We start from the raw sequence: 27019 nt of genomic DNA, 5'->3' as shown, positions 1-27019 counted from the left end.
AGCCACAGTTCCACTTCTGGCTTTTTGGTGGTTATTGGAGATAAGAGTCTTACAGACTTTGCTGCTTGAGCTGGCTTCAAACTGCAATCCTCATATCTCAGCTTCCTGAGTAGCTAGGATTAGAGTCATGAGCCACCAGGTACCCAGCTAAGGTTCTCATTTAGTGTTCTTTTTGTTTACAGATTTACTCTCAAATTGACTTATACCTTCTCTGTAATCAGAGGACATGCTCAAATATTTTATATAGCCTTTATTAAATACCTTTTTTAAATATGTGTGGTGCTAGGCATGGAACACAGGGTCTCATGCTAGTAGGCAGGTACTCTGCCACCAAACTATACCCCCAGTCTTGAAATATGTCTTTAAGTAGTTGCTGATTAGGAGTGTAGAAAGGTAAGGACAAATATCCTTTCCTTTCATTTTTTTAAAATCCTGGATTAATAAAGATGTTTTCATCAGAATGGAAACTAGCCCCCATTCTAAAAGAGGTCTCAACATAAGTAGTGAAGTCCAAGTCAAACAAGAAGCTCTGAAAAGGAATGTACTCCCATGAAATATGACACTAGTTTCTTTCAGTAGTACAGATTGGCTACTGTGATTTATAGCTTCTCTGTAGACATAACTGAGTAGTACAGATTGGCTACTGTGATTTATAGCTTCTCTGTAGACATAACTGAGAAGACTATTTTGGAGTGCTTCTCTAACAAACTGATGTATGAAGAGGACATGCTTTTTTTATGAAATAGGGCTATATTGGTTTATTTGGTACTATCAATGTGAGTTAGAAATGGAATCCTGGTTTTATTATTTTTAAAAATAAATTTGACAGTCATAAAAATTGATTCTGTAAGTTTAGGAACCTTCTTTATGGAAAGTCACCTGTTCTAGTGACAGAGCCATTTATGATAGTCCCATTTAGTGAATCAAAGGAGAAGTTGGATTTGAATAAATGATCACCTAAGACAAGAGTAAGGAATTATCTTGGGACAAATACTTGCCAAATGGATCTTGATGCAGCATTCTCTTCATTCCTTTTTCCTGGATCTGAGTTTTGTGGGGGATTTTTAAAGAGCTTCACTTCCTCCTGTTCCTCCCCTGATTTACCTCTTCTCTATGAGGAACACTTTGATCATCATCATCCACCAGTACTAGGAATAGAGATGGGAATCAATTCAAATAAAGTACACTATCAGAGGTTCTTCAGAGACATAATTGCATTGCTTGAAAATTCCTTCATTTTACTAGCACCAGAAATGGTTAAGAATTTAGAAGGATTCCTTTTGTTACATTTATAAGAATAAGATGACACATAGCTTTCTTTGTCTCCCCCCCTCACTTCTAGACTGTATATTGTTAATCTCCAAGAGCCAAACTTATGGCTGTTTCAGATAATGTTAGACTCTGCATTAAGGAATCTGTTGTGCTAATGTTGGTTAAAAAACAAAACAAAACTTTTTTTTTCCCCAGAGGGTATTGCTTGGTTGTTATAAGGTGTAAAATAATTACCAGAAATATTGTAACTTTATTTTTAAATTTGTGCCTTTGTATTCACACAAAGTATTGTTAAGATGTGGGAAATAATTAGTTTAATGTATAAACAGTGCTTTCCTTGAAAACAGTAGACTTTGGATCCCATATATAGTTCCATGAATCTACTAGGGCTTATTATATATGTACATAACTCTATGTCTGTGATTGTACTGAATAGTAGAACTTGAATTAGGGTACCTAATCCTAAAATTGATTTATTGGGCTTTTTCCCCCCCAGAAAGTCATTAAACTGGCAAAATGTCATTTTTGTGATTAAAAAGACTTCAAATCCAGGCTTTCCTCATAGAAATACCTTGATAGCAATGGTGACTAAAACTATCCACACTAGTAGGAATGCACAAATATGCCAGCTACTTACTTTTTCTTGTCAATGCATGAGATGTAGTCAGTATTGGTTAGAATGCAGTAAAAGTTTTGAAAAAGACTATACTGCCTAAATACTAATTTTGATGCTATGAAATTTTAAACTGTAATCAGTTAACTGAAATACATAAACATAGGAAAAGAATTCACTTTAATTTATTAGATCTGACATATATGCTATAGAGTGCTATTTTATTGGCACACATTAATTAACTAACACATCTTTAAGGAAACAAAAAGTGTAACAAGTGCCTACAATAACAGTAGTGTTTAAAAACAAAACAGAAAGGCCTACTACCTAGAAACCACAAGCTGACAATTCTTTGGAGTCTATTCAGCCTCCCTTTGATGCTGTTTATCGACCAGCATAGGCAGCATGTAGCACTGAATGGCAACAAAGATAGGCAGAGTGATTTGCCTTATCTGAAAGCTGGTGGGGACTGCTGAGTACATCCCTCAGCCTGTTGGGGAGATGGCGTGAGATCCTGGGGAAGGTCAGGAATCTGTGTGGTAGCAACAGTAGCAAAGTGGCACCTGGAGCTTCAAGGAAGCAAAGGTAAGAAAAGCAAAGCAAAGCAAAAGGGTTAAGCACCCAACTGCACCTCGGCTGATTAGGGGCAAGACCCCTTCAAGATATCTGTGAGATGGATTTAGTGTCTATAGGTATAAAAAAAGCAAACAGTAGTAATAATACTAAAACAAGAACAAAAATGGAGAATGTGGCTATAAAAGATGGGGGGAAATTTTAGGAGTTTTACTCTCCTTTCTAGGGGGCAGTGAGGGAATCGTTCTGTCACCTTCGACAAGGAAATTACAAATTTAGTCTTGAGTTCCAGAACAGGTGATAGGGACTTAGAGCCGAGTTGTAACTTGTTCTTCCTGTCCGTCACCCCATTTGTGCATGAGCAAGTCACAAGCCTCTCCCCAAGTTTCAAATACATCCTCAGAGGAGTCTAAAAGTTTAGAATTTGAGGAGCAGATGCTGGATGCACAGTGAAGAGAGCTGGAACAGGCTAGAGGGCATTCACTGCTCTGAGCAGCGCCCCGGACTTCACCTAATTCTACCTCACTGAGGTTAATTTCACTTTGAGAACAGGCCTCTGCTTTCCCTTTCTCCATTTGAGAATATCTGATGTCCTGCCACATATAGTGCTGCTGAACGAGTCCATCAGAAATTGTGTACATTGGCTCTGAACTGGGCTCAGACATATGACCATTAAACTTGGAGAATAAGAGACCCAGTTTCTTGAAAGAAGGACCCATGAAGGAGCGTTTGCTTGATGACTCAGCTTTTGACTTTCCTTGGGCACTGCTGGATCTTGGCATGGTTCTGATGAGAGGGGGCCCATGACAGGCCTTTTTTTTGCAGCCTAAATTAAAAGAGACACTCTTGGATTTGGCCCGAGCCCCACCACTGCCATCATTGGTATCATCCCTTTGAGAGAGTTCAGTGCTGCTAGTGGAAAAGCTTCTCTTTGGGGGCTTTCTATTTCCTAAGAGATCAAGCACTTCATATCGAAAGCTGGAGATGTCTTGCTTTAATTCCTAGGGGAAGAGAAGAAACAGTTATATCAGGAAGCTTGATCTTCAGTTCAAAGATGACACATAGGATACTCTGGAATATTCTGGGTTTTGTCTGGTAGCAAACAACAACCTCTATCTGTATGCTACTGTAATAACCCTAACTATCACCACACTGCCATATGTGCCCTCAGACAGAAATATTACTGGTTGAGAATCACTGACTTAGGTTTATGGTTATTAGCTCCAACTAGTTCATAATTAATCATAATAGCTCATATTAGTTCATAATATTGTATGAATATTTTAATATTTAATGGTAAAGATTTTTTAAGACTTCCAATATAATAACAATTGGGATTTTTATTTTTACCTTTCGCTAATATCCCTTAGGAAGAAGGCCTTTAAGTCTGGAGGCATTTTCCCATCTCACCCATCACCAAGCCTCCTTTCCATGTCATTTTTTTTTTTTATTGTTGTTGATCATAGGGCTTGAACTCTGGGCTTGGGAGCTGTCCGTGCACTCTTCAGCTCAAGGCTAGTACTCTACTACTTGAGCCACAGTGCCACTTCCGGTTTTCTGCTGGCTAATTGGAGATGAGTCTCGGGGGAAAGAGGGAGGCTTTCCTACCCGGGCTGGCTTTGAACCGCAATCCTAAGATTTCAGACTTCTGGAAGCTAGGATTTACAGGCATGAGCCACTTATACGCCCTGCTTGCCGTGTCATTTAAAGCTTGTGATTGTCACACTGGAGAAATATCCAGAAAAGTAAAGGAACGTACTGGAAAAACTTTTTGTTCATAAAACCAATTTGTGAGTGACAAATATTGGTAAAATGTCCGCAATGTAATAGATTAAAGATATTATAGACAGGTGAAATTCCATGAATAGAAACCTTAATAAGTGAAAAGTTATAATATCCCAGTGCTATAGCACTTGTCTAACATGTTTCAGGCAGTGTTCAATCCCAAGCACTACAGAGAAGTAGTGATGGACTTCATGATTAAATTACCTTAAAATTTTCTTCTGTTAGCCCCTCATTTGTTTTGGAATTTCTTATCATGGCAGCCACATATCTTTTGACTAAGTTCCTGATAACTTCCTAGAATCGAAAAAACATAAAGAGGCATTCAGTCTCTTTCTCAAGCTACCAGCAAAATGAACAACCTTCACAGGAAATAAAACATGTCCAGACCATCTGTGCAATACAAAGTCCTCTCTAGTTGTCTACAGAAAAAGTAAGCATTAAGTCCACCGGATATATGGGTTATTATATCTGAATTTGATGGCAGAATATGACAGTCAAATCAGATTCACCTAATTAATTTCCAACCAAGCACAAGAGAAACATATATTCCCTTTTATAGACTGAGAACGTACTAATACTGGCTGGCCATTATCAATATTCTTTCCCTTCAAGCTATGTTAAACACTAGTGCTATTAAGGTGAGAGCTTTTCCTTTTGATAAGATTCACAATCACAAAATCAAGACATTTTTAACATTTTTTGTTAAATGTTAAAATGGGCCTTGTATTTGCTAGTCAGGTATTCTAGCACTGGAGGCATGCCCCTAGCCCCACATATTTTTGCTTTAGTTACTTCAAATATATGGGCCAGACTCAGGTTGTGATCCTCCTATTTATGAATAGCCGGGTTTACAAGCATAAACCACCACACCTGAACTAGAAAGTCTCATTAATCCCTCCCAGGTTGTCCTTAAACCACAATCCTCCTCATCTCTGCCTCTTTAGAAGATGAAATATATCAAAGGCATGTGTCACCACACCTGACCAATTTTTCTTACTTTATTGGGATAGCCTCTTCTTACCTAGCCTCTAGGGGAATAGCACATGCATGGTCACTGTGATTTTTGTTAGTGTTGGTGGTGACAATAGCTCCCACATATTGGAAAAATGTCATGCGCTATGCTAGGCAGCATATGCATACACATCACTCGACAATTCTGTTCATCAAGTTTTACTATTTCTTCATTTACAGATGAGGAAACTAAGAGTTTGGTTCTGCTTTAAGCTTATTTCAAGACCTATAGTAATAATAAGCAATGTTACATTTATTAATTCTACTTTTCACATTTTATTAGTATAAATTAGTTGTACAAGGGTTTTATTTTGATATGTCCACATATGCATTCAATATATTTTTTAAAATCAGGTTTACCTCTTCTATCACTGTCCCTCATCCTTCTTCCCCTTTGCCCAACCAACCTCACCAAGCTCCACTGTTCCATTTTCACATGATTTCATAAAGTATTTGACCATATTCTTTGCCCTCTCCATTTGCCTGTCTCTCTCCCCCTAGCACACTGTGGACAGAACCTACTTTACATTCCTGTCATTCGTATTTTCTTTTTTTTTTTTTAAGTATATGATAGTTGTTCAAGGGGTTTCAACATGGTATTTCACACATGCATGCACAATACCTTAAGCAGATTGACTGCCTCAGTCCCTCTCACTTTCCCCATTCCCACCACCCTGTATCATTCAACAGCTTTCAGCAAGGAAACTTCCTTTTGCCATCTTCATTCACAGAGGAAATGTGCTTCAGAGTTGCTTACCCTTGAACATTCTCTTACCTCCTCCAATCCCCTCAAACAGTCCCACAATTACAAGCAAGTTTATACACACACATATATACCTATGCACATATATACACACATACATATACGTATGTTATACATGAATGATCCTGTATATGTATATGTATATGTTTACCTTTTAAATCTAGCATCTACACACTGTTATAAATTGCAGACTGTGGTAGACAATTTGCTCCAGGGAAGTTAGAATGAACTTGTGACTTTGAAATTATGTAATCACTTAATCACAATCAAAAAAAAAACCTCGGGGAAGGGAGGGAGGGAGGGGATGGTAGGGGGAAAACAATGGAGGGGGTAACAATGTTCAAGAGGAAGTGTACTCATTACCTCACTCATGTAACTGTAACCCTCTGTATAGTATCTTTACAATAAAAAATAAATAAATAAAATCTAGCATCTACATAGGAGAGAAAACATATGGCATTTGTCCTTAAAGATGTCATTGAGATGCCCAGCAAGCATATGTTTGAGAGGAATATGAAGCAGAAATTGAAAGCCACAAATCTTGTTTAAGATCGATAAATAATTAAGAATTAGAGGCAGGAGTAATGAGAGAAGGGATACTTATCAAGTACTGTATTTTTCTTTCTCTTTGTTAGTTATGGTGTAAGAGGAACAAAATTAGGGACGTCACGTGAAGTATAAAGTTGAATTTCTTTAAGCCTGAAAACATTTTTCTGCTTTGGATTTCTTTTGATCAGGAAGGTGAGAGATAATTTTTGATTGGCAGGGGCTGGTCTTGAGATGACTCACATATTTGGATGTTGGGACAGAAATTTTTATCTATTTTTAATTAAAGTCTTGTCATTTAGGAAGAACTAAATTCCTAATATAAAGTTGTCTTCCTGTTATATATTGCTATTGTTTTATATATTCCCCTTACCCTCTGTTGTTTTGTTCACAGCAGGTTTTACACTTGGAATCACTTAATTTTAATAATTCTAATGGCTAGATAGTAAGGGGACACATTGTGTCTTGTTCACAGTGATTGTTCAAAGTGACTTCTCTAGTGTTTATTTTAGTGTCTGATGTACAGTATGTGCTAAATAGTTATTGACTTACTGTCCAACCACATACCCTATTTTAATCTCAAAAAAGCTTTCCAAATTGTGGATATTGCTGATCCAGCTGGGAAATGTTATATAGCTTGGTGATTCTATTTAGGAATTACTTTAGTCTTTCATGAATTCTAGCCTTTTCAAGTCTCCTACTCTGGTCAGATCTACACAAAGCCAGAGTAGAGTTGGCTTCCATTCCACACAACTGGCCCAAAGTATTTCACCTAGTCTTGTGAGGAAGCTTTACCTGATAATGTTGATTTTGTATCAGGCTGTCAGCATGGCGCTCCTGTAATTAAGAATGATAGAGAGGTTACATCAACAGTCTAGTCACATTTTAATCTACCCACCCATCCGAATATATTTTCAAATATTAGGAGAGGAGAATGATATATGATCTCTTGCTTGATAAATCCTCAAAGCTAAATGGGGTGTAATGATGTTGTTGTTAGGTAGGGACTGTTAGAAAGGAGGAAAGGGAAGAAAACTCTTAATTGAGAAGAAAGTTTTAAAAAGTCTTACTGTGAAGCTTCTCAAATTGTGCCTTCTCCGTCTACCGTCAGGATCTCTTTTGGGGCAGAAAGTATTGTTGAACCAGTTACCAAGATAGAGAAATGATTTGGGACTGGGGATGATGTTAAAAGGAGGTGGCAAAGTACCACCTTCATCAAAATAACTCATCCAAAGCTTCGTTCTTGCAAACTTCCATTCAATATCAGCATGGTCCTATGAAAGACAGAGGTTCAATTTAGAGACTGGAAAATTCAAAGTGTACCTATGTCTCCTTTTAAACCTCCTTCTTGATTCTACAGAGATCAAAGTGTTAGTGGCTATATAAATTCAAGTTAACATACCTGGCAATCCTACTTGTGGAAATATATTTTATCATGACTGAGTAAAATGATTTTGAGTAAAATGATTTAATCCAACAAAAAAAGAGAGATCATGATTATGAGTTCCAGGCCAGCCTGAGGCTACATAGGAAACTCGGTCTCCAATAAATTTATAAAAATCTACAATAAAATTCATCCATTTAAGTGTTTTATCAAGTGTATATACACCATTTTAATTAGTCACACCCCATGGTTATACACTTCTAGAACTTTTAGGGTCTATATAGATTGTTGTAATCAACACCAGAATCAGAATATATAACAGTTCCAACACCCTCCCAAATTCTCTACTGTTGCCCTTTCCTTAACCAAATGCTCTGTTACTCCTAGTCCTTGGCAACTTCTACTCTGTTCTCTTCCCCTATACTTTGCTTTGCCCAAAATGTCACATAAAATAGAATCATGCCATAGAAGTTTTTGAGTTTGAGTTCGGCTAATTTTACTCAGCCTTTTCCATGGAGCCTTTGGACAGGTCAAATGGGCCAAGGATCTAGAAATGGGTTTGGGGGTCTTCTATCCAGTGACTGTCATGATGCATTGGTTGTTGTTTTGTTTGCTTGTTTTACAAATACCAGTACTAAAGCTCTTATTTTAATGAAAATTCATTGTGTGGTTGCTTGACACATAATTCCCAGTTCAAACATTTGAATGACAATGGCATTATAAAACTCTATCCATTTGTTTAAAGTGATTGATATAGAAGGTTTTCAGCACTTTTATAAGAATGGAAATTAAAATCAAATCGATGCTGAATCCCATTTCTGAATATTTTTCAATATTTATCTATAGAAACAATAACCATTGTCCATATATGTGTACAACCCATTTTGATCAGTGTCACCCCTTCCATCATTCTCCCTCCCCTTCCATCTATCCCATTCCACTGGTCTCAAATTTCTTAGGTCCATTTTCAAATATGTATATCGTTACGACAATATTTGCTCGCCAGTCCTCTTTTGTTTGCCCATCCCACTCCTTTCAGTCCCCACCCCCTCAGTTAAGACATGTTACAGGTTTCTTGATATTCATTTTGTTAAAATATCTCACTCACATCTTTAAGAAATGTATTTAAGTTTTATGTAATGTTTATCAAGATTTATGAAATATTAGTGTTCTTTTGAGCAGTTTAGTAGTACTAATAATTGAATGATAAGTAAATTCAGAACAGTTTTTAACATTTTGGACACATGGAATAAAATTGAAATTTATGTCTTATTAAGAAATATGAAAAGGTACTGAAAATGACAAAAAAACTTGAAACTCAAGAATTATATAATATTAGGATAGAGCCTTCTGGAAATAATGCAAGGAGATAATAGAACAATGGAACTTCCTGCTTTTAAAGAGAGCTTTAGTCATTTATTTTTTAAACATATGGTTGGTTATGAGTAACAAATCATTACAGCATTTAGATTCCACTAGATACATTTAAATGAATAACTAGATAGTCTTAAATGTCAGTCTGCTATATTTCAGAAATTATATCCTTTACACTATTTAAACTCATGAAAAATTTAATATCAACCCCCAAATACATAAGAAGAAGCATAAATCTTGTATTTTCAAATCTATCAATGCATATTCCAGCAAAATGTCTGAATGTCCATGATGTTCTTAACTTGCATAACTTCAACATATAAATTACACATGTGTACATACATAATTATGGCTATAATAACTACCACTACCCTGAAGTACTGCTGTAGGATAAGGTGTTTGTATAGGCAAATTAGGATGTAGAGAGGGAGAAGTTGTAGCAGGACAAAACTGAGAGGTATTGTCAAATGAATAGGCATTTTGCAGTCAAACCAATGTTTGGAATAAAACTTTTTTTTTATTATCTGCGTGACTTCAGTTCAATAAATTTAAATCTTTTTCTTTTATGGCTTTTTCAACTATATAATGAGTACGAATACTCACTAAGCCAAATTATTTTAAAAGTCAATGTAAAATTCCTCAGCTACTACCTTGATAAGTAAGAGGTCCATATTGTTAGGTCTTTTTGTTATTCTGAGCCTACAATTCCAGGAACAAACCTTACATTCTTATTTTTACTCTTGAATGGTCCATAACAGCCAATCTTTCATCCTCAGAAATACATTTGTGTTCTTGGGCATAGTTCTCAAAACAAAGTAGGTATTCCCTAAGTATTTCATAACATAATCTGAGTTGCACTTACAGTCACAAAATTCTATCTCAACATATTCCAAAAGGGAATATTATTTTCTAATATACTTGAATGGGTATCTTTATATTTGCAAACAATCTATTTTTTCATACTTACATGACTAGCTTTTTAAAATTGTGTGTATGTTTGTTTTAGTTTTGTGTTTGATACAGGGTCTCACTATGTAGCTTATATAGGACAAAAACTCACATCCCTCTTATTTCAACATTCTGACATGTGTTTGAAAACATATGCTTTAAATATCAACAACTATATCCTTTCAAATTATTTTTTAAAGATCTGGGAGAAATGTGTTTGATTTTGACAATGAACAGAAACATGAAGTGGAACACATCATAAACCATAAGAAACTTTTTTTCCATTTAGAAGGCTTTCTAGAGCTTCTCATTTTACCTACTTTCCTTAAAAGTATTTTGAAAATAGCTCCTCAACTGAACTTGCTATCATTCTATTCCCCTAGTGTGCAGGTGACCTCTGGTTGCAAATTATCTTACCAGCAGTCCTTTTCTATTCATTTAGTATGTCATCTCTTCATTATATACACACCCTTAGGTTTTTATTTCTATGCTGAGTATAAGCCTAACATTATTCTGGTTTTGGGGTAAGGAGAGATGACTGTTCATTTGTGATGGTGGGAAAACCACAAAGGAGAAACTAAATCTTTCCAACCCTTGTTCAAAATTGAATTGTAGGCTTTTTGTCATCACCATTATCTACATCTTCATTAAATGTATAATGTCAAAGGGGTTTCCATTCATTTTCTGGGACTAGCCTTTTTCATTTGTTTACTTTCAGTGTCTGATGATGTAGTCTTCTCTATCCGGCTATGACTTTCAAATTTTTCTCAGATCAGTCCCTGAATGGGTGCTTTTCTGTAAGCTATAACCTAGGATACCACAGATAATGTGGTCCTGACTTTTCCCAACTTCCCCAAATTTTTAGAACTTTGGTGCTCTTATAATGTGTACTTATGACTCATAATATTGAAGAAGGTATGCAAGTTATTTATGTGCTTATACTGCATGCCTTTGAGGTGGTCAGCTCCCATAGTGCAGGGCAGGGCTTATATTTGTTGTAACTTTTTAAAAATGTCTGTGCCAATCTAACATGCTCTAATTGTAGAACACACCCTCAAAAATTGACTTCTTCAGATTCTGCGCACATGGCCATAGATATGCCAAATGAACATGTCTGTTCAATTTCACATGTCTCAACAACTCCGAGCTCAAGGCTATTTTCCTTGCAATCAAACTACAAGTCCAATTTCATACTGACTTTTGACAGTCTTATGCACTCTCTCAGATCTTCTGCCAGCAACCATCTTGCTTATTAAATTGGAAAACTTTGTAACATAATTTAAAGGAACAGTGGCAGGCACAAACAGTGAGAGCAAGCAAAGCTAATAATAACCTTTAAGGAGACAACTGCTCCTAGGAACCCTGGCCCTATAGCAGGATGGTTGAAGAGATATTTTGGGTAGGAGGACATGTTCATATCCTTCATATTTATTAGTGACTTCATAAGACAAGCCCTGCTTCCTTTTAATGGGAAAGCAACAGAAATCACTGTGATGTGCACAGCCTGAATAGAGAGTAAAATGTTCCTTTTCATTGACATCTCAAGGAAAGTCTACCGCCTCAGTATGCATTCATCTGAAGAAATTCAAGGCATAGTTCTCAAATGTTAGTGTGTGTCAGACTCATAAGAAGCAATTGTTAGAAATGCAGACTCCTGAACTTGCCAGAAGTTATACATTGCATTTTCAATTATAAAATGATTTAAGTATGTTACAGAGGTAATTTAGCTCCATTTTGTCTTGAATCATTTGAAAAATATGAAAGAGAAAGAGTATCCAAAATATAGTGCTCAACCCCTTTCAGACTGAAGCATAGAAAGTTGCTGTAGTAATTTTCCCATACCTCTTTAAGCTCTCACTTCTAACACATTTTTATCACATTTATACAGTAGTCTAAGTAGGAGCTGATTTTCTATCAGCAAGCAATATTTCTTCTCTCTTTTCTAGGTTTTATAGGTAGTTAGATAGTCATTCTGGTATCTGCTGAGAATCAATTTCATAGGGCTTATGTAGTAGAAAGCTTTGGTAGTGACCTTGATCTATGGCTACAAACTCACTGTAAAAATATCAAGTCCAAAAAACAGCATGAAACATGATAATCCTCCTCAGTTATGGTTGCTAGGTGGTTGGAATTACTGCTCGGATCATCGAGTACTCTCTGTGTAGCACATTTTTGCTGTTTACTTATTTTCCAGCTGTTGTAACAACCTCAGCTCCAGTGTACAAACTCAGGTGCCAAACCTCAGGGCAAACCTTACACCCATTCTCCTGCTCCATTCTAACTCTCTCATCCTCTCACTCTACTGCTGAAACCAACCAGTATCTGCCGCATTGTTTCAAAAATGATCTGAGCTGTTTGTACATAAGAACAAGAAAACATTACACAAAAATCCTATTTTGGCTGGACCTTGAGTGACTGGCAGGGCATGTCTAGGCAGAAATGGAGGGAAAGAACTTTTCCGAAAGAAGCAACAGTAAACAAAGTATGAATAATAGAAAGGTTGAGAAGTCAAATGATCTAATTAGTATTTGCTTATATGAATGTTTTTCAAACTTAAATAGGTTTATAGCCTATTGGTATGCTTACCAAATTGCAAATTCCTGGGGCCCACTACAGAGTTATAAAAATGGGTCCCCTGGGGCCTGAAGCCCAAAAACCCGTGTAACAAACTTCTTTGGATCATTTTGATTAAGATGATTGTCAATCAGATTTTCAGAAACACTAATTTGGTGAATCTGCTTGCTGTTCAAGACATTTATTAATCATGAAGCCTACTTCCCTGCCTATTATATGGAAATAATGATGAAATGTGTTTCATTGAGCAGTTATATAAACTAGGTAATATGCTTCAAATGTGGTAGGTTATATTACTGATGCTCCCTTGACTTACATATCAGCCTTTGGATCTGCAATCAATTCTTTCTACAAAATCGATTGTATGACTAGTTCATGCCAGGCTCTACGATTATGTTCTAGGATTTAAGTAATAAACAAGACCATGTCCCTTTCATCAATGGGTATTCCTGTTAGTGGAGGAACCTAAGACTAATTCTAACAAATAGATATGAATCCATTAAAAATGATTACATTTTTTTTTGCCTTACTAGGGATTGAACTCAGGACCTCACTTTTGCTTGGCAAGCACTGTACTACCCTCAGGCCAAAATTATTTACTTGTATTAATGAAATTGCACAACTAGAGAATGTGGCTAGAAACTGTAAGATCACAGTTCAAGTATGAGTCAAGCTGACTCTAGAGCTCAAACTCTTATTTAAGCACTAAAAATATTGTCTTGGGGGAAGTAACCTTCCTGGCTGATAGGAAGATACCTAAAAAAGGTGTGGTAAACTGGGTGTTGGTGGGTCACCCCTGTAATCTTAGCTACTCAGGAGTCTGACATCTAAGGATCATGGTTTGAACCCAGCCTAGGCAGGAAAGTCTGTGTGACTCTTATCTCCAATTGATTACCAAAAAGCCAGAAATGGAGGTGTTGTTCAAGTGGTAGAGCACAAGTTCAAAAACTCAGCGACAGGGCTCAGGTCCTGAGTTCAAGCCCCAGGACAGGCACCAAAAAACAACACAAAACAAAAATATAACTGCCTGATTAAAGTTTTCAAACTACAACGAACAGATCTGTCTGTATTTTCATTCAGGATTTGGATAACAGTACAGATTTCTATTCTGTTTCTTTCTTGAAGAAAAAAATACAAAAAAACCCACAAAAAATAAAACAACCTTTTCTGTTTTCAGTGTGGCCTTTGCAGGACTCCTATATTCAGGTATACTGCATTCATCTGTGCAGATTTTATGGCGTACAGTTGATTTAATGAGTACCTTAGGTGTCATAGTCCTGAAGCCCAGAAAACTGCTTGTCACTTTTTTGGGGGAGCTCCAAAAATGTAAATTGAACCTTTGCATCACAGCTCATTCTACCTGCTTATGATTTTTACTTGTGAGCAGGAGAACCATTTACTTTGGGAGGACTCAAACAATCTTAAAGTGGTGAGCATGATGACTTGCTAACCTCGTAGATAACTGGCACTAAATCAATTCAGGATTCCATTTCTGAGCCTAGGCAGAAGAGAGACAAGTACCTTTATTATCTGGAACACAGGAAAAAAATCTATTGTTTGTCCCCATTTGACACTGCACTGGTCTCATGTACTTAGCTTAGTTTTAACCACCCTGACTATATTCCTTTATAGCTGCAATAAATCACATTGGGAATCACTAGCCTTAAGTTTACTCTCACCACTTGCAGTTTTCTGCGTGGTTTATTGGAGATAAGAGTCTCACGGACTTTCCTTTTGAACCATGATCCTTAGATATCAGCCTCCTGAGTAGCTAGGATTACAGGCGTGAGCCACCAGTGCCCGGCATACTTTATTTTTTATAACCCACAAACCAAGGAAGTTTTTCTTACATTTTATGTGCTTGGGAAAAAAAATCAAAGAAATATATATATGCATATATATCTATATGTATATATAATATATATGTATATATATATTTTTTCAAGAGCTGAGGACTGAACTCAGGGCCTTGCACTCACCAGGCACTCTTCCGCTGAGCTAAACCCCCAGCCCCAAGAAATATTTTTGATCCTTGAATTATACAACTTTTAGTGCCCATAAACAAAATGTTATTGGCACAGAACCATGCCCATTCACTTGTCTGTATTGTCCATGACTGCTTTTGTGTTATGATCGTACAATTGTGTAGACAATTCTAATATATTTGCTTTCTGGCTCTTTACAATAAAAAATTGCTAATCCTTGAACAAGAAGTCAATAAACTGAGGTTTTGTCAACTTGGTCTCAATTGCTTCAGAAGTTAACATATGCTAGGAATCTATATTTATTTAAAAAATCACCAGATTAAAGTACTGTATGTATGTGTGAAATACCATAATCAAAATTAGGCCAGGAAATGGCAGCTCAAAAAAAGAGAAAAGATAATTAGGAAGTTTAGATATGTGTGGTATATGGATAATACTAGGAGGAGAGTTGAGAACCAAGAATGTGAAGAAGGACAAATACATATGTGCAAATGGAACAATGAAGCTTGTTGAGATTGGTTTGGGAAGAAGTGAGGTGGAATGAAGGAGAGGGATGGAGGGATGAGTCTGATTAAGTACATTAAGTACATTGTAGACATATTTGGACATGTCAAAATGACATGTCAAAATGAAACTCTTTTGTACAATAATCTATGCGAATTAAAATGTAAGAAAGATAACTAATTTGTTCATTTATGCAATAAATATTGAGTCTACTATATGCCAAAACATGTCTTCTAGTTAAGGATGGAGGAACTTCAGCATATAATGTCTCTAAATTGATTAGTTTGCCTGTATAAAATGTATGAAATAAGGTACTGAGAAAAATCTTGTGACATACCCCTTAGAGAATTCCTCAGATGATGGAAACTTCTGAGCTCTTGCAAGAATCTTTACAGCTAAGTCAATAGCAACATCGATGGAATTAATTGAGAGGGTTCCATATCCCATTAATTTAAAATTTCTTTAATAATGCCTACAATATTTTCTTTTCTTCTACCCTGGGAGATTTGTGATATGCCACAATTTCATAGAAGGGAGTTTGAGTATGCTTAGCTCAAAGTTTTATAGGTCCAGTATTCCATAAATTGAATTACACAGGGAAAATTGTGAAGGAGAAAAGAGAACAAGCAAAATCCTGTGAGAAAACAAAGGTGAAAAGAAAAGAAGAGCCCCTAGGATGGAGATCAATACTAGAGGGATGCCTAATATGTGGAGCGCACACACAGACACACACACACACACACACACACATACACACACACACACACACACACACACACACACACACACACACACACACACACACACACACACACACACACACACGGTTGGGGAGGAAGATATTTTCCTGCTTATTTTGACTTAGATATTCACTCTTTCCTCTTAAACAGCAACAGATTTCCTGTGATGCTAGGATAATGTGGATTCTGCTGTCAGAGCTCAAGTAAAAGGTAGATAAAGCAATCTGTTGTAACCTTTGATGCTCTCCTGTGTCTTTTGACTTCGGTGTTATAGCTAAAACATACCTCCCCCTCCTGGCCTATTCTATCTCTTATGTTGAATGGGGCTATGACACAATACTACAGTGAACACAGGAGAAGAGAGAGGCCTTCTTTTCCTTGTTATTGATGTTTGTATTTTTGACAGTCTCACTGTGCCTACACTGGCCTGGAACTCATGATGAACCTGCAATTCATTATCCACCTGCCTCATCCTCCCAAGAACTTGGATTACAGGCATGCCAGGTTCCAGACCTAATTGGCAGAGCCCTTGTTAATATTAGTGGCTGAGAACTCCTATTTGGTTTTCAGACCTTAAGCAGAAATGAGACATGCTGATATATGACTATAATCTCAGCTCATGGGAAGCTGAGGCAGGAGTATTGTAAGTTTTAGTCTAGCCTCAGCTTCAGATCCAGGCCTTGTCTCAAAAAACTACAATACATAAGTAACATAAAACCCCAAAGCAGCTCCTTAATTAAAGAATACTTGTGACATTTGAATGATCTAATTGAAAATTAGATCATTAGTATCATATTCCTCAATAATCACCTTTGGGCTGTGGATATTTGACTCATCCAGAAATATGTTTGTATCTTCAAATAGGGTATTTAGAAAGCAATCTTAGAAAGGCCTATTTTTCCACAAATAACAACTTTTTCTGAATCTGAGCTCTAAGTTCTTCTTGAAATACAAATACAGTCATTTTTATTTCCACAATATTCATTGGTCATTGTTACTTCATGTAGCGTCCAAAGGCATCTTTGGCTTGGGAACTGATGTATAGACCTGATCTGGTCCTTTGATGACATTTTCCTTCATTGCTTCCAATTCTCTTTCTTGTTGATGTTCTCTTCCCAGTTCTCAGGTGCATTTTCCTCAAGGAACCTTCCACTGTACGGCTCCCATAGGGAAATCTGACCTCAAAAAGGAATTAATTGTATATATTCCATTGTCCTAAGTGACTCACAAACTGATCAAATAACATTTTCATCATAACTGGGAAGAAAATTAAGGTGAGACATTCTCTGTATATCAGTGGGAGGATGTGTGTGTGTGTGTGTGTGTGTGTGTGTGTGTGTGTGTACTCTGAAATTTTATGCTAAACTTTATAGCTAGTTGTTCATATGTTCATTTTCCTTATTAATTATGAGATTATCAAATGAGTTTAGGAAACCCCCTCCAAAAAAGTTATGGTTAGTCTTAAGGCAAAGAAAGAAAGGCAGAGTTGGAAATTGTAGTTCTGTCACTGCAGACTCCATGAGAATGGGGATCAAATCTGTCTTGTTTGTCTATTGTTTACTGTATCTCTGCTATAAAGAATAGGGCTAGTGGTATTTTAATAAATATTTCTTAAACTCATTGATTTTCATTCAAGATATAATTTATAATTAAGTGGAAGAACAAAAGAATAAATAAATAAATAAATAAATGATGAGATAGATATTCTCTGGGCATTGACCCTGTCTGGTCAGTCCTACTTTTATTGGAGTTACTGAAGATGAGTTTTTTTTTAAAGTTATTTGCAAATGCTAAAAGCAGAGGGATTACAGTTACATCAATTAGGCAAAGAATACATTTCCTTTTGGACAATGTTACTCCCTTTCCTTGTTCTGTCCCAGTTTTTCCCTCCAGTCCCCACCCACAAGTTGTATAGTTCATTTTCAACATAGTGTTCAGTGAGTATCACTGCTGCATCTGTTCACTCTTTGTCCCTTCATTTATGCATCCCCTTGCCCTCCCCCAAAGTCATATATAGAGATTTTATGACAATTATTGATAGTTCTAATGAACACACAGGACAGGTGAAATCTGGAATACAGAGGAACAGCACCATCATCAACTATTGGTTGTCCAATAGTTCATGGAAACAAAATCCACTTCTTTCATGCATCCTCTTTCAATTACTACTTTGTATGCTTGTTGGTTACTAAAGTCTTTAGCAGTCAACAGCAGATATCAAAGAGTGTTACTAAGAACAGATCTGTCAAAATACCTAATGAGAATATTGAAGTGAAATGCTCTGGGCCCCCAACTTTTCTGACTCAGCTTGCTGACAAACCAGGAAGACTGGTGCAGAATGACTAAGAAATATGAGCTCCTTTATGACCCAGCAATCCCACTTTTGGGCATTTATTCATACCAAAGCTACCAGCACAACCATGTTTGTTGCAGCATTATTTAGCATAGCTAAGGTATGGAACCAGCCCAAATGGCCCTCAGTAGATGAATGGATCAAGAAAATGTGATATAATATATATATGTATATATATATATATATATATACATATATATACACACACAATGGAATTCTATGCCTCTGTTAGAAAGAATGGCATTTCCTTTTTATGTTAGGAAATGGAAAGACTTGGAAAAATTATTTTAAGTGAAGTAATTCATGCCCAAAGAAACATAGGTCCCATCGTTTACCTTGTTTGCAGTGACCAATATATGTCTAGGACAAGCAGAGAAGGTCAAAGGCTATGTACATACGACCACATGAGATAATGTTAAGCAAAATGTACCCCAAGACAGGGACACAAGAGTTTTTTTTTCCTTGATAGTGTTATTAATGTACTTACAATGCACTATGTGATTCTTTTGTTTCTATTGTATGTTCTTCCCCCATGGTGTAACCCCTGTTTTCACTGTATTTGATGCTGGTGTTCTGCATCTTGTATATACATTTTTGTAATTTAGGGAGGGGAAGGGATATTGCAGAACACTTAAATGGGGATGCAGGCTGACCCATTGTGACAACAAGATGTATAGGACAGTATATGAAAATGAACGTTACAATGACGGGGTTGGTGGGGGCAGGACGAGTTGGGGAGGCGGGGAGGGAAGTGATGGTAAGGGGGAAAATAAAGGAAGAGGTAACAACACTCGTTATGAAATGTACTCAATACCCTACCCATGTAACTGTAACCCCTCTGTACAATTAAAAAAAAGAAGAAATACGTTACTGTGTCAGACCACCAGGGGGAGAGCTAAGCTAGTGCCAAGTTTGTGAAAGTCAGCCTCTAAGGCTCTTTGTATCTTTGCACAGAGAAAATGCTTCATCTTCCTCTCCTGAAGGTGGACATTGGTCAGTCCATTGCCAGGATGGGTAGCATGTCAAAAGAGATTTTAGGCATACAAAGGATGGTTGGGAAATGAAGGGATTGAAATAAATCAAATGTAAATTGAATGAGGAGGGGTGTGTGTGTGTGTGTGTGTGTGTGTGTGTGTGTGTGTGTGTGTGTGTGTGTGCCGGTCCTGGGCACTGTACTAGAGCTTCTTTTGCTCAAGGCTAGCACTTTACCATTTGACCACAGCTCCACTTCCAGCTTTTTGGTGGTTAATTGGAGATAAGAATCTCATGGATGTTCCTGCTTCAAACAGCCATCCTCAGATCTCAGTGTTCTGAGTAGGTAGGAATACAGACTTAGCCACTCATAGCCTGATGAATGAGGAGTATTTGTCATGTGTATGAGCTTCGTATCAGACCTATTGTGTCACTGTTCACTTGAAAAGGCTGGCAGAATTAGTGACAGAACTGAGTGGTTGAAGTCTGGTTAAAAAAAATACTTAAAGGAGAAAAAGCTAGTAGGTAGGTGTATTGATGGTGGGTATCTCAGCTTAAGCAATAGGGCACTTAATCTGTTGAGCAAAGGGAAAGGTTTATTAGAGGATCCCTTTGCTTAGAATGCAGGAGACAGAATTCAGTCAATCAATCAAACAGAAGGGTAGATCCTGAGAATTCTGAAGGGGATGATTAGGGCTGAGCCCTGGACTTGGGCTCTAGGCAGGAGGGGAGGAGATATGATATTCGTATCATTTTGAGAACAGAAGAACTTCTCAAGAGATTGCCTTGGGCTATGTTTTTTTAAAATAGCAAATTCTGGTGAGAATATAGAGTAAAAAGAGTTCTCTTACACTGATGTTAATATTACCATTATGGAGAATAGTAATGCAGTTCCTCAAAAAAGCAAAATAGAATTACCATGATCCATTTCTGGGTGTATGCCTAAAAGAGGTAAGTTCACAATATCTAAGATAGGGAATCAACCTAGGTTGCTCATTAGTGGACAAAATTACTTTGGTTAAAACGTTGACCTGAATGGAAGACAATGATTGCTAGAGTTAGGAAAGGTGGGAGGGAGGTAGTGCATGCTGCATATGTATGTTAATATAGCACATTTAACCTCGTTAATGTGTACAATTTATATATGTTACTCAAAAATAAAACAAGAGAAAGAATATATCATGAGGTGTAACTGTAACCCCTCTGTACAGTATTTTTACAATAAAAACATATATAAAAAAGAATGTACCATAAGGACATCACTTTAATTTTTGAGCCTTAGTTTCCTCACCTATAAAATAAAACTAGTGGTAGTACTTACCTGATAAGGTTGTTGTCAGGATTTAATGAGACAATATGTACTGTATTGGTCCTTCGTAGTCTGTGGCACATATGTTCTCAGCTTAAAATGTTATTTATTAATAGTTTTAATGAGATAGAAATAATTTCATTCACTGTGTCTATCTAACAAGGGCTTGTCTAAATACAAGGTTTTTTTTTTGTTTTTTTTTTTTTGGGTCTGGTCGTGGGGCCTGAACTATAGGCCTGGGCACTGTCTCTCAGCTCTTCAGCTCAAGGCTAGCGCACTACCACTTGAGCTACAGAACCGCTTTCGGCTTTTTTCTTTTTGCTTATGTGGTGCTGAGGAATCGAACCCAGGGCCTCAGGCATGCAAGACAAGCGCTCTACCACTGAGCCAACTTCCCAGCCCCAAGGTATTCTTATTCATTATATTGTAATTACAGATTTTCTACACCTCAGAGAAACTCTAAGTCTTTAGCTTGAACTAAAGTTTAAACTTGGAGGCAGGCAAGGGATTTGTCCAGTTAGCTCAGGGTACTGTGCCACATAGACAGCTGGGCCCAGACTAAGAATGTGGAAAGCTATAATATCAGATAATCTTTTTGAACAGTCCGAATGTGGACCTTTGATGCAGCTCCTATAGACATGAATCATCTACATGCTTCTCCTCCTGGCAACAGAGTATTTCTTGTTGGGGCAAAAAGGATTTTATTTCCACTTGAAAGAAGTGCCAAGAGAATTAAAAGATGAGAAGAATGAAGGCAACTTTTGATTGCTTGTAAGCTATTTCCTTGCAAAAAATGAGACCTAACTCCCCTGCAACTGCATATCTGTCTCCAAATTGGACCTGTCCTTCAAGGCTCAGGTCTACATACACTTCCGAAATCTGACTCACAATAACCCAGTGAAAAAGGAATAAATTAATGGTACAGCAAAGAAGTTTTGAGTCTTTTCAAATCTTGAAGATTTGAAATGGGATTCACAGGAGATGGAAACACTGAGAAGCTGAACGGGTGGCAGGGAGTCAACTCATAGTTGAGAGACAGCAGGTAGCCTAAGCTATCCCTACGGTAGCAAAGAAGAGGTAGTTTTCACAGAGCCCAGAGACTGGGCTCTTTGTAAGGAGCTAGAAACAAGCTGGGCCACCCTGCAAAACCTGGGGCCAAGAAGGGAAGGGATGCCTTCTGATGTCTAACAGGTCTCTCCAGTGCTACTAGTGCTTACTAGTGTGTTAATAATACCATTCTAGTTACGTAGGCCAGGCAAAACTCATCATTATCTTTGACTCCTGTCTTTGATCCTGTATCTGATCTTGGACCCATCCTCAAAATAGAGTGAGATCCTGACCATTTTTCTTACAGCCACCATCATAACCATTCTCATCTATACCAGTATCAGCTCTTGTGGGGGATAGGCAGTGGTCTCATAAATGGTCCTTCTGTCTTTGTCCCTATTGCTCATGAGTATATTTTTGATCAGGAACAGGAATTTTATTAAAATATAAGCTAGATCACGCATCTCTTCCGCTCCAAAATCACACACGGTTCTCTATCTCTCTCACAATAGAACTCAAAGTCCTTTTGGTGGATTATGAGGCATTCCTACAAAGATATTCAGACTGTTTAAGAAACCAGTCAGAGTGTACACCAGATGCAACACTGCAGCAGGCTCCTGGATGCAATCTGCCATTCCAGATGTTATTCTCTACACACTGGATCATGGAGTGGTGCAGAGATGTCTCATAGGGAACAGCTGGAGCAGCAGCTATTTACTAATTGATAAGGAAATATTTCAAATATCTTCACAACTGGCGTATTAATGTATAGGCACATCAATGTATAGCAGTTGCTTCTGAGCCCTGGTTAATGCAGTTTGTGAAATGCTGCCTTTTCCTCTGTGTTTTGAGATTCTGAGATTGTCCCCAGATGACTGGGGGTGGGTGGAGAGACCACCTGCCTTCTTTGGCACTTCAATGGTGTGCAACAGCTCTCCCTACCCGTGCCTGCTATTTTTGCAGTGCCAGGTTTGTTTTAGATGAATGTCTTCATTTGCATGGTCGTCTTCTGCAGTGGGAGTGTCTATTCATCATCTGAACCTCCACATGCTGCCACCCTAAGGGAGACAACTAATCCTATGTATTTGGGCTCTTCCCAAGCCATCAAACAGCCGTGGTTCAGCGAGGCACATGCTGTTTACTTATTGACAGTATTAGCGTGAACACTACGCAGCAGCCAACAAAAAACCCAAGGGTTCTCTCTCCCCCCCCCCCAAAGAGTTCTTTTTAAATTAATGAATGAGGCATCATCACATAACATGAGTTCCATGCTTTGTGGGTGTGTCCGAGGGAAGCAATAGGACTTAAGATAAATAAACATTGGGGTACTGGCCCATTTCTCCCATCTAGTATTTTGCAATGGCTGAATCTTATAAAAGCAGGATCAAGAGAAGCTACTTAATGTAACGTGGGCATGCTTATCAAGAACAATACTGACAAGGAGACTGTGTTAAAAGAAGTGTGCAGATTAGGCAGCTGCTAATAAATGAGCTAAAGGGAGCTACAAAGATAAAGAAGAGAGTAATTCATTATTCCTTGAAAACAATGGTAACATATAGCATGGCCAGCTTCACCTATTAATGCTAATGGGACAGACATGGAGTGATCCCTGCTTCACGATATATTGAGGATAACTTTGTACATCACCCAAGTGGACTCTCCTGTGGCAGAGTAATACAAATTGCTACAGATTTCTGGAGCCAGATTACCATAGCTCTAAATCCTGTATGAATTGTTAATAAAGAGATCAATTATTCACCAGATTGATATTAGCTGGAGTTCTTGGACTCTGAACTGGAATGTACATGAACTGGATTCAGAGTGCAGTATGTTGAGTCTCGACCCAGACAGTGAGCTGTGATACTTTTTGAAGCAAAGAAATTGACCTTCAGTGGTTTCTATTTCTGCAGTCTTCTCCACATATTATTGATGCCCTTTTAAAAATTATATTCAATACTTAGGTAGAAATGTTAAGATGAAATTAAAACTTACTGGTCTTTACCACTCAAGCTGTTCCAAGTATCTATGTAATCAGATTATATTGGATCAGCATCTAACTAGTCCTATTTCCACATGGTAAATATCATGTCCAGGAAATCTGAAAGTAGCAGGGATTCAGAACAATTGGTGATGACCCCAGATGTATTTGATGGCATAGCTCCCACTCAAGTCATCTAATTGAATCTCCTTGCCTGAGGTGGTAGTGGGGAGGGGCTAGATATTTTCTTCAAATGTATTCATAGATGGTATAAAAACAAAACCTACCCTCCAGCAGGTAGTAACAGAAAAACTGATATTGGCCATTTCCACCCTTCCTTAAAAATGCACTGAGCTCAGTGGGATGCACTCCTTCATCCTGTGACAAGAAAATCTCTCCCTCTTCTACTATCACTGCAAAAAATTGACTTCCAGATACCTAGTGAGAAAACTACCTTAGCACAAATATTTCCATTTTTGGCACAGTAGAGTGTGATACCAGCTGAGGGGGGGCATAAAAATGACCCCCTGAGATTCCATGCCTACTCTCACCCTCTTCTAGAGGCATGCAAGAGGTAAGTGTAGATATTTTCTAAAATCTTAATCTAGTTGGGTTTGAATGGGAGAAGAAGGAAGGGAAGAAGTGAAGGAGGGAGGGAAGGAAAGAGAGACAGGGGAGGAGAGGGGAGAATGAGCAAATAAAAACAATTACATTACATTTCAAGAACTACAGATGAACAGAATCTAGAGCTAGGAAGGATGTTATAAGCCTATCCCATTCATCTACAGACATACAGACTGATAGAGGTGACAAAAATATTAACAATGGGAAATTCCAATTCATCCACTATTTTGTATGACGAATCAGAGGCCCCAGAGAGTAAGTAATCCAAGTTCTTCCCGCTATAAATGATAGAACCAAGATCAGAGTTCTTGGTTTTTAAACTATTTTGTTCCACCATACTTTGCTCTCTTTCCTATTGCTTAAGCACCTTGGATATAAAGCATTTTAGTAGACATACCATTTCTAAAAATTCTCTCCAATGATAGTAATTACACAAATCTATCTGGGTTAGATTTGGTCACTGTGACAAAATACCTATGAAAATCAATTTATAAAGAGGAAAGATTTCTTGCTTCTTTCTTTCTTTCTTTCTTTCTTTCTTTCTTTCTTTCTTTCTTTCTTTCTTTCTTTCTTTCTTTCTTTCTTTCTTTCTTTCTTTCTTTCTTCCTTCCTTCCTTCCTTCATTCCCTTTCTCTCTCTCCCTTCCTTCCTTCCTTCCTTCCTTCCTTCCTTCCTTCCTTCCTTCCTTCCTTCCTTCCTTCCTTCCTTCCTTCCTTCCTTCCTTTCTTTCTTTCTTTCTTTCTTTCTTTCTTTCTTTCTTTCTTTCTTTCTTTCTTTCTTTCTTTTTGTTCTGGAGCTTGAATACTGGGCCTGGATGCTCTCCCTGAGATTCATTTTCTCAGGCTAGCACTCTACCAGTTGAGCCACAGTGCCACTTCTGTATTTTTCTGAGTAGTTTTTATTGGCGAGAAGAGTCTCACAGACTTTCTTGCCTGGGCTGGCTTACAACCTTGATCCTCAGATCTCAGCCTCCTGAGTAGCTAGGATTACAGGTGTGAACCAGGAGCACCCGCAGGAAAGGTTTATTTTGGCTTGTAATTTCAGAGGTTTCAGTCCATGGTAACTTAGTCTAATCTGTTATTTGGGGCCTGTTGTGGAGCAGTTAACTTGGTGGTAACACATGTCAGAAGAGATCTGTTCACCTCATGATATTCAGGAAACAATGCAAAAAGGAAGGGATAAAGGTCCCACAGTCCCATTCAAGATCATGCTTCCCAAAGACCTAGCTTCTTCTCACTATGCCTCAGGTTGGAGAATCAAGCTTTTAACACATGGGCCTTTGGAGACATTTCAAATCCTACTTATAGCACCACCTGTGAGAATACATTCCATTGCCATTTATAGCTAGAAACTAATATCAAATAGATAACTCAAAACATGCCCATTGCCACACATACCCATTTCTCTTAGGTTCTTGTCTCTATTGGTTTTTGTCCTTAGCAAGCAATAGATTACAGATGCTTACTATTATCAATAGTATTTTAAAATGTAGACGATGTTTCTGTACAGGGTATATACATACCACAAACATATATGCCTATGTAGCCAATAATTTAACATTTTTTATTTTTTCAATTAATCATGTCAATTTATGAGTATAAAGCATCTTGATCAGTGTTACCCTTAATTGTCTTCTGTAGGCTAAATGACCCCCTTGATGACAAAGCGAGTCTGAGAAATAGCACATGGGAAGATTATATGTGCACTACAGCAGAATTTTTCAGCAACACCTTCATCCACAGAGGGCAATGCAGTATCTTAAAATTTAACCCTCCAAATTCAATAATAGCCAACTAAACTTAATGTTGGATCACAAGAATACTTTTGTCAATTTCTAGAAATGATGGACAAAGTATGAGAAAATAAGCAACCATTAGATATTTACTTTTGTATAAAATAACAGGATGGGGCAGAACTGATCCCATATCTCTTTCTACCTTCACCATTTTTGGTCTAGAGTAATAAAAGCTACAGATTGAAAGGTACTATAATGGTTTTAAAGCCAACAATGAAAGCCAGGAATGGTGGTTCACACTTGTAATCCCAGCACTCAGGAGGAAGAGGCCAGAGAATTGCAAGTTCCAGGCCAGTTCGAATTACATAATGACTTCCAGGCCTATTTGAGCTAAACAAAAAGACCCTCTCTCCAAACAAAAGTCAACAATGGATTCTAAGATCATCTCACAATGGAGTGCTATTATTTACCTATGCTTCATCAAAAGAAATAGTCTGTTATCTGAAGAAGACCATCTATATTAATGAAATTATTTTGGGGGAGTCGGATGTTTGTATTACTCTATGTTCTACCTGGAGATTAAGATTAGCTGAATATACTGGCAATCAGTGGTGCACACCTGTAATCCTAGCTACTCAGGAGGCTAAGAACTGAGGATCATTATTCAAAGCTAGCAAGAACATCTGTGAGATTCTTATCTCCAATTAACCAACCTGGGAGATTAATGTAGTGCCAAATTGTGTAGCCAATGTACTCTTATCATCATTTTTCTTTTACTAAAGCAAGAGGACAGACTCAAAGTTTTAAAAATATTTTCAACAGATGGTAAGAAAGTCATTAATTAGTCATTAGCAACCATGCTATGTTACTAAGGTTCAGTAGACTAAGAATCCAAGCAGAATTGTCTTGAAAAGAAATAAGCCAATCTA

General features: G+C 37.5%; 1 protein-coding gene across 1 annotated transcript in view; it reads right to left on the bottom strand.

Moving 5' to 3' along the window:
- Positions 1–2679: 2679 nt before the first annotated feature.
- The window catches only part of Trpc5 (transient receptor potential cation channel subfamily C member 5), a 128026-nt gene continuing 103686 nt past the window's right edge, over positions 2680–27019 (bottom strand). The window contains exons 7-10 of the mRNA XM_042690073.1: positions 7634–7837; positions 7359–7400; positions 4448–4537; positions 2680–3459 (exon numbers count right to left, since the gene is read on the bottom strand). Of these exons, the coding sequence (XP_042546007.1) occupies positions 2767–3459; positions 4448–4537; positions 7359–7400; positions 7634–7837 (1029 nt within the window). The 3' untranslated portion in view covers positions 2680–2766. The remainder of the gene's footprint in view (positions 3460–4447; positions 4538–7358; positions 7401–7633; positions 7838–27019) is intronic.

The sequence above is a fragment of the Dipodomys spectabilis genome, unplaced genomic scaffold (genome assembly GCF_019054845.1).
Source record: "Dipodomys spectabilis isolate Male_0828 unplaced genomic scaffold, ASM1905484v1 ptg000132l, whole genome shotgun sequence".
In the NCBI taxonomy this organism is placed as follows: Eukaryota; Metazoa; Chordata; class Mammalia; order Rodentia; family Heteromyidae; genus Dipodomys; species Dipodomys spectabilis.
Note: the sequence above shows the minus strand (reverse complement) of the source record. Positions and strands in the feature narration are given on the sequence as shown.